The 13,682-nt window shown below is 47.2% G+C and overlaps 1 protein-coding gene across 7 annotated transcripts in view; it reads right to left on the minus strand.

Moving 5' to 3' along the window:
• Nucleotides 1–13,682, minus strand: part of KSR1 (kinase suppressor of ras 1) — a 150,914-nt gene that overhangs the window by 52,205 nt on the left and 85,027 nt on the right. For all 7 annotated transcript variants that reach the window (XM_044993752.1, XM_044993753.1, XM_044993750.1 and 4 more), the window contains exon 2: nt 10,540–10,680. In XM_044993752.1, the coding sequence (XP_044849687.1) occupies nt 10,540–10,680 (141 nt within the window). The remainder of the gene's footprint in view (nt 1–10,539; nt 10,681–13,682) is intronic.

Below are 13,682 nucleotides of genomic sequence, written 5' to 3' on the forward strand. Positions count from 1 at the left end.
CCCCACCATGCAAGGCATTTCCCTGAAATTCTCCAATTTGTCTTGGAGGTACAGCTATAGGCTCAGCAGAGACATTCAAAGTAGCAGCTGCTAGACACATTTGCTTTTCCTTCACCTTAAGACAGGCAAGCAGTCTATAGGGCTGCTCGCCCAGCCCTCTAGCTGTCGCCAAAGAATGAATGTACTGCAGTTTGTCTCTCTATCCAGATAAGACAGCCTTAAAAAAAAAAAAAAAAAGAGGCCCTACACCAATTGCACTGTGGTGTTAATTTTCTGCTCTCTAAATTTCAATAGTATTTAATAGCTTTCTTTTCATTTCTGTTGACAAGGGTTGGCCCAGATGGCACTGGCTTGGTATTTATATAGGAAGAGTGGGGCATGGATGTACGAATGGGTGAGCAATAGATGGAAAATGCTAACTAGCCAAAGGGGAGACACTATTGAAATAGCTGTTCTAGGTTCCCTGGAGACAGGTTCAAACCCAAGCAGCGTTTACACAGTCCCTCCTTGCCCACAGCCTACTGCGCATGGCTCTTTCGGAGGAGACCCTGGGTTCTGATACTGTGACATGGTGTGCAGCACAGGAACCTAGACAGACCCTGCCCCCACTGGGGAAAACTCTCCTGGACTTCATTGTGTTTAAGACTGGAGCAAACCACCCCAAATATTCTGTGTGTGGACAAAGGAATTCCTTTTCTTGTGAGGAAACTTTTCCCCAGAGGTCTTGGCCCAAATACTGCCCCTCCTCCCCAAAAAAACAAAAACAAAAACTGCTGTGCAGCAGGCGATGTGGTCCCATATGCCAGCCAGCACAACATGATGTGCTATAAACCCAAGAGCGTAGTTCTGGTTCAGATCAAGTCATGAGCACTCCCATACCTTAGAGAGGAGGGATGTGCTAGCCTAGGACTTGGAAGAGCCAAATTCAATTCTCTGCTTTACCACAGACTTAAGGCTGTAAGGACGGCCATACCGGGTAAGAAAAATGGTCCATCTGGCCCAGGATTCTGTCTTCCAACAGTGGCCAGATGATTCAGAGGGAATGAACAGAACAGGGGAGTTATTGAGTGATCCATCCCCTGTCATCCAGTCCCAGTTTATGGTAGTTGGAGGTTTAGGGACACCCAGATCCCTTGACCATCTCTGCACCTATCCTCTGAACCTGTCTGAGCTGAACAGTCCCTGTCTTTAATCTCCCCTCGAATGGAAGCTGTTCCATTCCCCTAATCATTTTCATTGCCCTTCTGTGTACCTTTTCCATTTCTCGTGTGTCTTTTTTGAGGTGGGGGGGGGCGGAGAGACCAGAACTGCACACAGTATTCAAAGTGTGGGCGTACCATGGATTTAAATAGTGGCATTATGATACTCTGTTCCATTATCTATCCTTTTCCTAATGGTTCCTAACATTGTTGGCTTTTTTGTCTGCCGCTGCACATTGAGCAGATGTTTTCAGAGCACTATCCACAATGCCTTCAAGTTCTCTTTGAATGGCAACAGCTCATCTAGAGCCCATTATTTTGTATATAAATGTGCTTTACTTTGCATTTATCACCATTGAATTTCATCTGTCATTTTGTCACCCAGTTTAGTGAGATCTCTTTGGAGTTAATTACCGTGAGTAATTTTGTAACGTCACACTTCCCGTGTGACCTTGAGCAAGCCTTAGCTTCTCTGTGCCTGAGTTCCTGATCTGTACAATGGGGATAACAGCATTGCTCTACCTCACCAGGGTATTAGGAGGATAAATAAATTTAGGGTTGTAGGGTGCACTGATACTAAGGTAATTAAGGTATATGGAAGATAGGCTGCTGGCAACTGTGAAGGCTTACTCACCACCCTTGGATCAGCAGAAGAGATCTAAACACACAAAAAAGCCAAACCAGGAAATAAACCCTTCTTAGAACAATGAGAAGGACTTTTCTACAAAACCCACCTTCATTCCACACATACAGAGTGTGAACTCTACCATGTACATGCTTGAAAATGAGCACTAATGAAAGCAACCCTCAAATAAGCAGGAATGTCAATCCTCAGAAGCTCAAACAAGCCAGCCAACACTTCCTCCAAATCAGCCACTGAATGAAATTCACCACGGCCTTCAGCATCATCAGTCCATCGTCCTCTAGAGAGGGCTTATATTATGCCTGGACATTGTGTTGGTTTTCTGCCCACAGGTGAATTCCACCTGAGGGAGAGCTATGTTTTTCAGCTCGTCTATACATGAAGTTATTCCCAGATAAAGTGGGGTGTGGCTTTAAAGAAGAATGGCTATTCCAGATTAACTCCATGACGCACAAGCCCTCAGTATTCTGGTATCTGGAACACCTGTACATGGAGGATAGTGGAAATTAGCAATGCATTAGGATTTTTTCCCCTCCACAAAATACCATAGCATTTACCTCCCTATAAAAACCTGCAAAATCTTCAGCAAAACTCACATGAAGACTAAGCGGATACCTAAAAACCCTTTCTACCCTAAGGTTTACAACAGGCAGCTCTGTCTTATTGTGTGACTAACTGTTTCACAGCATGTTAGCCCCCCTGTTTGGCACAGAAACTGGCTGTCAGCACCAGGGCCACCTACATGTTTGAAAAAAATGTCATGGATCCATACAGATGTTAGCAATGTTGGGATAGTTTTTGCAAAAATTCCCGAGAGAGAGAGAGTGTGTGTGTGTGTGTGTGTGTGTGTGTGTGTGTGTGTGTGTGTGTGTGTGTGTGTGTGTGTGTGTGTGTGTGTGTGTGTGTGTGTGAGAGAGAGAGAGAGAGACACACACACACACACTTCTAAAACACGTCTCCAACCCCAACCTAGAAACAGTTTCTTCTACCAGCTCTGCTAAAGTGACCTGACCTGTTCCTCACCCCCATATGGGTGCTACCTTTACAAAGCAGGACATCTGTCAAGGCTCCAAATGCCCCTTCTTAAATCAATACATTCCTGGAAGATAGCTGGCTAGCAAAGAAGCAGATGCTAGATAGGAGAAAGCCCATTACCATAAGGTGCTTAAAGTCCTGCTGGTGACCCTAAGCAAAAGCATGTGAGGGAGGGTGCTCTGAAGAGCTTCTTGGTGAAATTAGCTTTTTTCCTGCCTTGGCTGCTCCAATGCCCAAAGAGAAAGGTAACAGACTGACCTTAGAGTATTCGCTCCCTGGTCAGTTCACATAACAAAAACCAAACAATATTCTAATGGCCATTCTAGGACGCCTCAATGGATGTTCATAGATCACTCTAAACTGGATCTGCCCAGGTTTTGGTCTGGTGCAAACTCTCCCCTCCAGCTACTAAATCTCTCACACAGAGACAGAGGTGCACAGAGGTGGAAAGCCCTTGCCCAACTGTGAAATGAACTAGTGGACATGGCCTCCTATTGTACATGGGAGGAGTCACAGACAAGGAAGCTTGCTATTACCACACTATACGTATATGGCATCCTGCTAAGAAATCTCCAGATTCCTTGTGCTGTCATAGTCAGGATTGGGCAAGTCTCTCTTTGATCCCGGTGATGCCCTGCCATCCCACAGGATGCAGATGGGATCAACCAGCAGCCCTCTGTTTGGAAAAGCATGGGATTGCTGAGTGGAGAGATGAAGCTAAGTCCTGCATCTCATACCACTATTCACAATCTTTTGGAGAAGAGAGATAGTGATGTCCCGAGGAGGTCTCGCCTGCTGACTGGCTACAGCCTGTTGGGAACATCAGCCAGGTACAGTGCTTAGGAAGGAGCCTCATTTAAGGTTAAAATTTGCCCAATGCCTTGATGCTGTAAGTGGCATTTGGGCCATGTGCTGGTGCTTGGCACTGGACTGAGTTTAACCCCCTACTGCAAACTTTTCATGTTGTAAATAGAGGAGCCACTTCATCCTCCCCGCTGCAAAGCGAATGCTGAATAGAATGGAGCTGGGTGGAGAAGTCCATACTGCTAGGGTCTGTTCTGCCAAGGACTGCGTGGTGACCTAGTGGGGATGCTCCCGTCAAATGGCAGAGTTGTCCTGACCTGTGGAGCAACCATGTGCTACGGAGTCCGGGAGAGGGGGCAGTAGTTCCCTCATGTTCCTCACGGGAATCCCCTGAGGCTACAGAGTTGGTGGCTCTCAAAGGAGTCCCATCCAGGTCTCCCTGATGGGTAGGATGGCAACTGTAACATGGCCTTGAAGTTGGAGACGGAACAGGAGTACGCCATTCAAACGAAAGGTCTTTATGGGGAACTAGAGCTCCAGGTGCTGCTTTTCCATTCCCAAGCTAAAAATACACTGTACAAAAAGCTACAGTCTCCCCAGACAGCTGGGCAGGACAGTCAATTACAAACTGGTCACAATCGGTCTGAACCACTCCACTCCCTGCAGCCTGACCTACGCTGCCGGGAAGGGAATGCGGCAGAGAGATGGAGGCAAATTCTTTGCTCAGTGCACTTGTTCTTCCCACAGAGTGCAATGTGTAGCCATCCGCCATGTGATAAAATTAACAGCTCAGCCTGTTCAGATACCAAAAAATGTCCCTCAGGCCAGGCCCCCCGGGGGTCACACAGAAACTGCAAGAAACCAGAAGAACCTGAAACATGCACGGATTAGTCCAACCACGAACCAAACGGAGCAAGGCTCTTTCCCTGCCAGCCGGCTCTCTCCGCTTTGCCTGATCCCCGTTGAGGGTTTAAAAAAGGAACCACACTGCTCCCATCAAATTCCGTGCCCCCTACCTTGATCAGAAAGATTTAATGGACAGCAAACTAGGTTTCACAAGTAAACACAACACTGCTTTAAAAGGAACACCATGGTATTGCTAGGCATTCCCAAAGCAGAATCGTTACAAACCAGACCTGCCATTCATACCATTGATCCTCCTGGAAGCCCTGCGGTAGGAGACGTGTTTGTTTAATGCAGAGGTCTCCAAATTGTGGGGCACAGAGGAATGTTTGGGGAGGGAGCGGGCCCAGGCCAGCCCCCTGCCACTAGCTCTGCTCCGGCCCCAGCCCCGGTTCCCAGCCTTGCCACAGCTCTGCACCTGGCTGTGGGCCTGGCTGCCGGCCCCCACCACGGCCCGGCTGTGGCTTCACTCCTGCCCCCCAGCCTCAGCGCTGGTTCCGTTCCCAACCCCTGCTCCTGGCCCCAGATCCACCCCCAGCTGCACCCCTCAGCCCCCTTATCCCCGTCTGCATTCCCCCCCCCCCCCAGCCAGCTGCAGCTCCACTCCTAGCCCCAGCTGGGGGGGGCAGACAGGGGCATGACTCTGAAAAGTTTGGGGCCCGCCGGTCTAATGCGATCTCAACACTCCCTGTCTACGATAGGCTGCCAGTTATCAACACTAAAAACAGACTTCCAGGTTTGATTGACTAGAACCCCTGTGAGGGCAGGGCAGGGCCAGTTCAGACATGTCTCGCAAGAGGATAATGAGGCAGCCATCTTCTTCAATTACCTTTAAGTCTGCGACAAAAAGGTGCAGGGAGCGAGCCACATAATTAAGCATCCTCGGGGATTTTTCTCACACCAAAGAAAACACACCTCACTCATTTTCTTTTAAATGAAAAACAAAACCATGGAAGTTCAAGCTAGAAAAGATGTATGAGATCAGTGATTCTCAGCCTTTTTACCCCAGAACCTCCTCCCATTTTGCAGAGATTTACCCCCCCCCCCCATATTTAACACTATGCAAAAGGCAGGGCAATCACACACCCCTCCCGACACCTGGTCCTACCCTCCTGGGATTCACAACTTCCAGCTGAGAACTCCTGCGTTAGACCATCCATGCCAATTCACAGTCCAGACCGGATTATGCCCTGTATTTTCCTAGCATTTTGTCCAGTCTCACTGTCAAAAGTACAGGTTCTCCAAAGCATGGAAGATATGGCACTCCTCGCACATGCACTTGGCTAATGCTAGCCCCTCCCTGGAGCACTTAGCCATCAGAAATCTCCTCAGCCTGTTGCTAGAAAATGTTAAAAAAAAACCCACGACAAAATCCCCATTCCAAAGCGGAGCTGCCTCAAACTAGCCAACTTACCCCATTTACATGGTAGCTGAGGGGGAGGAGGGAGGGCACACGGCAGGGGAGAAAAATAAAAATAAAATTAAAAAAAATCACTGCAACTGGCTTCTACAAAAATTTGCTGTTACGCGAGTGACTTACCCCTCACAAAATGTGCATTGTGGAGCCAAAATTGGAGGCTTCTATTCTCCACCTACCTCAGCGTCTGCTAGCCCGGCACCAAACAGTCCTCTCACTCTCCGCAGCATTACTGGCTCACTGTTATCCATGTTCACTGGAGTTTTAGCCGTTGCCCAACGCCATAAACAGTGCATTGTTATCACTGTAATCTCTCCCAGAGCTAAAGGATCTGACAGGCGGACATTATTCTGGTTTTAAATACAGGCGTTCAAAGGGAAAGGGGAAAAAAAGAAACAGCCATTCTAATACTGTGCAGCTTGAAAGCTCTCGATGGCTGGAGCAGTGTCAGTGAGCAAAAAATAGGCTTTGCGCTGGACTGGAGGAGTCAGCAAATATTTTAAATTAGAACCGGGGCTCTATTTCTGACAGGAGCGCCCGGGAGTTTGTGCTTCACTGCACAGCAGCTTTATTTTTGGAGAAGGCTGCTCAGAGTGTGGGGGGTGGACTAGCATCCTACAAAGCTGAGAGCTCCTTCTAAGAACGCTGGTTTTCCAAGTGCTACATCCCAGATTAGCACAGTCACCAGGATATCTGGCGGCATTAGAAATGAAAAGAGCATCTGACCATTCACATAATGTAACATGAGCACAAGCCCTTTATTTGCTTGGGAGAGACAGCATGGTCCAACGGGTACAGCACCAGGCTGGCAGCCAAAAAGCCCTGGGTTGTGTCACTGCCAATCTACGGGGTGCCCTGGAGCAAGTTACTTCACCTCTTTGGGCATTTGTTTTCCTTCCCACACTTTGGTTGGTCTTCTCTATTTCGTTCATATGCTCTTCAGGGCAGAGACTGTCGCACCCTGTGCTTATACAGTGCCTGATTCAATGGGCCCCGATTTCTGTTGGAGCCACTAAGCTATGGCCCAGAGGGTACATTTTTCAAGAGCATCAGTGGGATTCTGGGTTTATAAAGCAGCTAATTGACTTGAGCACCTAAATCCCTTTAGAAAGGAAGATTTAGGCACTTCATAGCAGAAGTCATGTAGACACTTTTGAAAGTTTCACCCAGGTACTTATCAATGGATTCTCAAAGACCGTTACAAAGAGGAAATCCAGTCTCATTATCCCCATTTTACAGAAGGGGAAACGGAGGCACAGAAAAGGGCAGCAGTTCACCCAAGGTCACAGAATCCATCTCTCCCGACTCCCCGTGCAGCACCCTATCCATTAGGCTATGCTGCCTTAGGACTCCCTCGGCCACTTTTCCCCAGCCAATCACGGGCACTGCGTTCTATAGAACACTACAGGAAAACATCCCTAAAGATGTTACATATACAACAACACGGAGCCCTGCATAGCACCCTTCTTCTGACTATCTGTTTTCAAAGCACTCTGCTCCAATGTAGATACATTTCAGGTTCTACAAAAACAAGCTCTTATGAAACCAGAACCCAACAGAAATGGTCCCATGATTTGTGTACAATTTCTAGTAGCCAACTCACCACAAAACAGACAAAACAGCCCCCTGCATTGTTTACATCCCAGGCATTAAAGCCCCACCAGCATATCAACTAAAGCTAAACTGATTTCATTAACTGCTATTGTCCAAGCAGAGAGAAGAGGACGAAAAACCACCACCAATTGCGAAAAGCCAACTGGGATTTGTACAAACCTCTTTGGTTTAACAGTCCAGGTCTTTCCTCCCCCCGCCCCCCCTCAACCTGCAGCTCCCACTTCATTCCCACAAGCCCACGCAAAGGTCAAACTGGATAGACTCTGCTGTGCATTTCCTGCGCAGCTCATCTCAATGCTACCCAAACCAACTGCTGCGGCATGAGAACACCCTTGGCAATTAAATGGGATCAGAACCGAGGAGGAGGAGAATTGGGATCAAAAAGCAATTTCAATAAATCCTGCACACCATGCTGGTATTTCTGATGGTGGGAGCAAGAAAAACCTGGTTTGTCTCTTTCCAAGAGGATTGGAGACAGCAGAGGGGCTGTGAAGAACAGCAGCAAGCAGTGAGAAAGTTTGCTCTTCTGGGCGTGGAGCAGACATATTTGCTCACCATCCTAGCAACCATGCAGATGCCTTGAAATGCCCAGGATGGGGTGTGGAAGGTGCTTCCCCCTCCTTTCTGCAGACACTGTAAAGGGGTTTTCAACGAGTTCCTTAGGCAAAAAGATTTTTTGTGCAAGTTCCAGTTACCACAGAAACCAACAAACAACTTGGCAGCTCCATCCCAGGAACAGACTGCACCGTTGCAGCTGCTGCACCTAGGGCAGTAATGCCCACAATCGATAAACCACCTACATTCTACATAAAACAGCAAGGCCCAGTCCTGAAGTCATACCACTGGGCCAGATTCTGCCCTTTTAATAGCAATGTGAACCTGGAGTAACTTCACAAACAACAGCTAGACACATCCCCCCCCCCCCCAACACACACACACACACACACACACACACTTTCACTCAATCTTTATTCCTATTGGAGTCAAGGAAATCTTTTGCTGGAGAAAGGATCATGTGAAAGCTGAACTAGGACCTCGGAATTTGCCCGGAGCTGCCAAACCAGGAAGAGCGTTCATTGCTTATCCATATTCATTGGATTATTAGATTTGCAATCACTGGAAATCGACATCAAGCTGTTCACTTGGTGCTGGGCAGGGTGTACGTTCCTGAACATTCCCAGGAACAGACCCTGTTAAGCCAATGGCACTGCTCCTGTGAGCAAGTGCTCACTGACCCATGTAAGACTGGCAGAGCCCAGCCCCAACTGACAAACTTGATGTCAGTTTCATGCAGTCATAAATCTCCCCATAATCCAGCGGATACGAATAAGCATGTACGCTCTTGCCATTAACAGACAGAGCCAGCACTAGGATGGGGGGGGCTCACGGTCATAACTGGCTCGCTGCCCACTTTGGGGGGCTGTCAGGCTGCCGTGGGTTTCTCAAGCAGAGAGAATTAAATTATTTTAAAAAAAAAAAGTCCACACTCTTCTGGGGTCACACATCTCAGGCCTGGTTTTCAGGTGTGAGCACCTGTAGCACCTACTGACTTTGATTATAGCTGTGGGTGCTCAGCACCTCTGAGGAGTCAGACCCAGGGAGTCTGGCTCTTGTCTGCCAGGCCTCAACTTCAGTTTGACCCAGAGACTTTACTCACTGAACCCACTAAGACAGGAATCCTTTGGGTGTGCCACAATCAAGGCTAGATTAATGGGAGTCTCTGCTCTCTCTTACATCGGTGGAACTCTAGATCCACTGAGCCAAATTCTCTGCTGGTATAAATTGGCATAGCCCCATGGCACAACTCCAAAGGAAGGCAGATTTACACCAACAGAGTTTTTGACCCATAGAGCTCAGTAAAGCAGCTGCCAATTTACAGCGCTGTTGCCGAGAGCAGAAGCCGTACAAAAACGAGGGGAAATATCCCAGTTAAATATCAACCAGACAAAAGGGAGGAAGTTCTAGGATCCAACTGCAAACTTAACTCCACCCTTGAATCCCGCTCTTCTCTCCGTTTACAGGAGAGGACCCCACAAGCTCAAGTCTGCCCTGGCAAGTATTTTAATTGCAACATTACAATCTTTCAGTATACAAGATTATAACCTGAAGTCACCTTCCCAGCCTGTATCAGGTACAGAGGGGTCTCCAGCCCACCTGAAGCCAGCAGTGTGAGGTGCAGGTGGACATCTGGCTTGTTTGGAGGCTGGTGTTTCTGAACTATACCAGGTGAATAGGTTACGGGCAGTCCCTGGTCCAGCAGAGTAGTAGGTGGGAGAAAGGTGAGTGATCCATAAACGTAGCAAGATATTAAAAAGGTACCCAATTCATAGTAAGCAACTCAACTGGAGCTCTACCTCCATCTTGTAGCTGGGAGGTGGATTTTCCCCACTCCTCTGGATAGGGATGATGGGGAAAGAGGGACTTCAGGCAGGAGAGAAGAATCTTTTCTTCCCATCAGCAGTTGAGGGAGAGAGGACTTGGGAAGTGCCGACCCACCAGGCCTTTTACCGGAGCTGCTGCTGCCCACGGAGCTGGAAACAACATGTTGCAAAACCTGTTTGATCTCCTCTCATTCAGGTCTGAACCAGGAAGAGACCAGGTACGCTTGCCAACATGTGATACAGAAGTTCCGGTGCTTCTTAAAGAGACAGTTATCTGGACTGGTGTGTGTGTGTGTATTTTTTTTTTTTTTTCAAATTTTATTTTTCAGATCAAGCACACTTCAAAGCTGAGTTACGCAGCTCCAACCCAAAGTAGTATTGTTGTCTGAGCCAAATCATTTTATAAAGGTGCATGCAAATCATCATTTGCAAAAAGCCCCTTGCTTTAAATAACTTCCAGAGTCTGAATTACACCAGCAGGCAGTCAGGAAATCCAGTACTGAAGAGGCAGGCAGGCTCTGTACCGGTGGATCTGTCCCTTACCTGTACAACTTCTTTCTTTACATTGACGAGGTCTAACCAGTCGTTGAATCTTGGGTAGCTGTTGAGCTCCACTGTCCTGTCATTCAGGGGCACACTCAGCTTACACTGCCGCTGTCTGTTGATGTACCGGACCAGTTTCACCTGTTGGCATCCAGAAAGCGAATGGTTACAGTTGAAAGCTCTTTGGGGCAGGGAATCTTTTGTTCTAGCGCAATAGGTCCTGGTCTGACAGGGGCTCATAGGTGCTATTGGATTGCAAATAAGCCGCCGCCACCGCCACCACCTAGGCAGGCACTTCTGGGTGTCAACAGTGCTATTCCCTTACACTAAACAGCACAGCAACAACTTGATTCCTCCTGCGGTTTCACTAGACAGGAGTGGGAGCAGGAGGCTTCCATTCCTGTACAAACCTTCTTTAAACCATCAAGAAAAGACAGTTGCCTATAGTGGTTAACTTCACCCAAAATATACCACAAACATATTGGGGAGTGATCCGTTGCCTTCTGTCTGAAAACTGCACACAGCTGGTCTACACTTCTCCAGGACTGCGTGTTCCTGTTGTGGTTACCCTCATCCATTCCTTCCATGTGGTGGTTACACCCACTTACAGCATCTGGTCCACATTTAGACTGTGAGCAATGCCGAGCAGGAAGCGTCTTCCTAGAACTCTGTACAGCACCCAGAATAACGGGAACATGTTCTGGTTGGGATCTCTGGCCTCTACTTCAAGGCAAATAATTATTTAAAGAATAAAAATTAAGTTGGACTCAAAACACCAACGCTTCCAGTGCCTGACAATCTCAATTTTGCTACAAGAGTTGAGAGAACATACAGAAAGATTATTATTTGTGCCTTATGTTTTTCCTAACATAAAATAAACCTCAAAAGAGATTTTTCATTGTTTCTATGTCACGCATCCCTAGAGGGCAGACATAAGCTTCAAAAGACTTCTAAACAAAAACACCTCAAAACAATTTAGTCTGAGTTTTATTAACCAAAACATGTCTACAGTAAAGCACAAGAATTTTAGCATTCAAGGGAAGATCAGATTTATAATTAAAAGGAAAAACAAACATGCATTTTTTGTCCTCTTTAATGTCTCTTAAGTTTCCACTGGAAATATTTTCTGACTACATGTCTGCATGATGTAATGCATGCATAAAAATTATAGTTACAGATGGGAAAGATTTATTAGATCTAATCCAGTGGTTTTCAACCTGTGGTCCCACAGACCCCCCAGGTGGCCTAGGTCTAAGATTTCCAAAGGGGTCTGCCCTTCCATTTGAAGTTTTTTTAGGGGTCCGCAAATGAAAAAATGGTTGAAAACCACTGATCTAATCCATCCCCAGAGAGAGGGTATATCAAACACTTAAGGGCAAACAGACATCATGCTTCATCTTCGCTGAAAGGCTGGTGTATACCTCTGACCTGTCCACTGGTTTAGAATGATATTGCCTCCTACTGACTGTCCTGAAGAAGGCAGGGACATCCTAATGCTACTTTGGGGTCTCTTAGGTGACTGACTTACTAGTATTTACAGTAGCGCCTGTTATGCATAAGGAACTTTCCACACATTCAAGAAGGCGGTCTGAGGCGCCCATGATCTAAAGACAGGCAGGTAAGCAGTAATACCTCGCTCTCATATAGCGCTTTCCATCAACCAAACTCAAAGCGGTTTACAAAGGAGATCAGTATCATTATCCCCATTTTCCAGATGGGGAAACTGAGGCACAGTGACTTATCCCACGTCACGCAACAGGCCAGTGGCAGAGGTAGGACTAGAACCCAGGTCTTCAGTCTTCCTGTCCAGCACGCTATCCACTACTAGCCAACACTGCCTCTAAGTGGAACATCAACAGGTGATAAAGTAGAGCGGGCTCCATCCCCAAGACCTCTGGGCTCAAAGCCCCGGATTGGTTTAGCAGAATGCACAATGTGCGGTTACTGTGCACACACTGGGCGGCAGCACACTAGAAAGCCCCTCGCTACTGGAATGCGACGTGCTGTACTGCATTTGTGACTATATTGCCCATTACTGCCCCTCCGGCAGGTGCTTGGAAAGCCTGTGTTTTGGGAACACTTCTCTAAAAAGACAACTGTTGATTTCTGCCAATGTACATGCCCAAAGCATGCGACACCGGGCTAGGAAGAGCCCAGTAAGCCGTGCTCGGGATGGGGCTGCGATCCCTAGCCATAAAACAAACAAACAAACCTCGGCTCAATATTTCAGCAGTAGTCGCAATGGCAAAGCAAAGGTGGCAGTCACTCAGTACTGGGATCTTTACCCGGACCTGCATGGCTGTAGCTTCCAAACTGAACCGTTCGGTCATACGAGCGAATAACCGCGGAGTGGCTCACTAGAAGGTGGGCGCACTCGAGTCAATGTGAGACAGGTATCAGCAGATAGGAAAATCATTGGCAGGCAGAACAATAACGAGGGCTGCAATCATTAGATTAGACAGATATCGCACAGTCCAGTGGCTAGAATGCTGCACTAAAATGGAGAAGAGGTGGGTGCTAATCCCAGGCCAGCTTCTGAGTGACTTTATGCAAATTGCTTTGTGTCCATCCCCCAACTTTGTGCCTGTCTCATCTATTTAGACTATAAAGTCTTTAAGACAAGGATTTTTTTTTTAATTGTATGTGTACCGCTCCTAGCGCAAGGCTCATCTGAAACAATACATGAAAGATTTCATCTAAGCTGGCAGCATTCTAGCAACAGAGGCATCTGAAGAATAAAGCTGTATTAAAATAGTAAGCAGCCATTGGCAACGCACGGCAGACCTGCATTCCTGGATTATGCTTTCCTGTAAACTAGCTGCTGGTTTATTTTACCAGTAATCTGACTATGCACAGCTATCTGGTGTAAATGTGGGGTTTCACTGCCCACACACACACTTCTCAGGTCAGAAACTAGCAGCCCTGTGAAAATTTTCAAGGGGTTTTTTTTGTTCGTGTGTTTTAAATTTCTGGGCGCAGTTTGATGCAACTGAGAGTGAGAGATCCAGATGCTGGCATGCGGTGAGCCCCAGAGACAGCTGTGTCAGATACGCTACTCCCCGGATAGCATGCTGTGCAAATGGGAGCTGCAGTATCCTAAAAAATAAAAACCAAACCACCACAATTTTGAAAGATGTCAGGCA

Source organism: Mauremys mutica, chromosome 19 (genome assembly GCF_020497125.1).
Source record: "Mauremys mutica isolate MM-2020 ecotype Southern chromosome 19, ASM2049712v1, whole genome shotgun sequence".
Classification (NCBI taxonomy): domain Eukaryota; kingdom Metazoa; phylum Chordata; order Testudines; family Geoemydidae; genus Mauremys; species Mauremys mutica.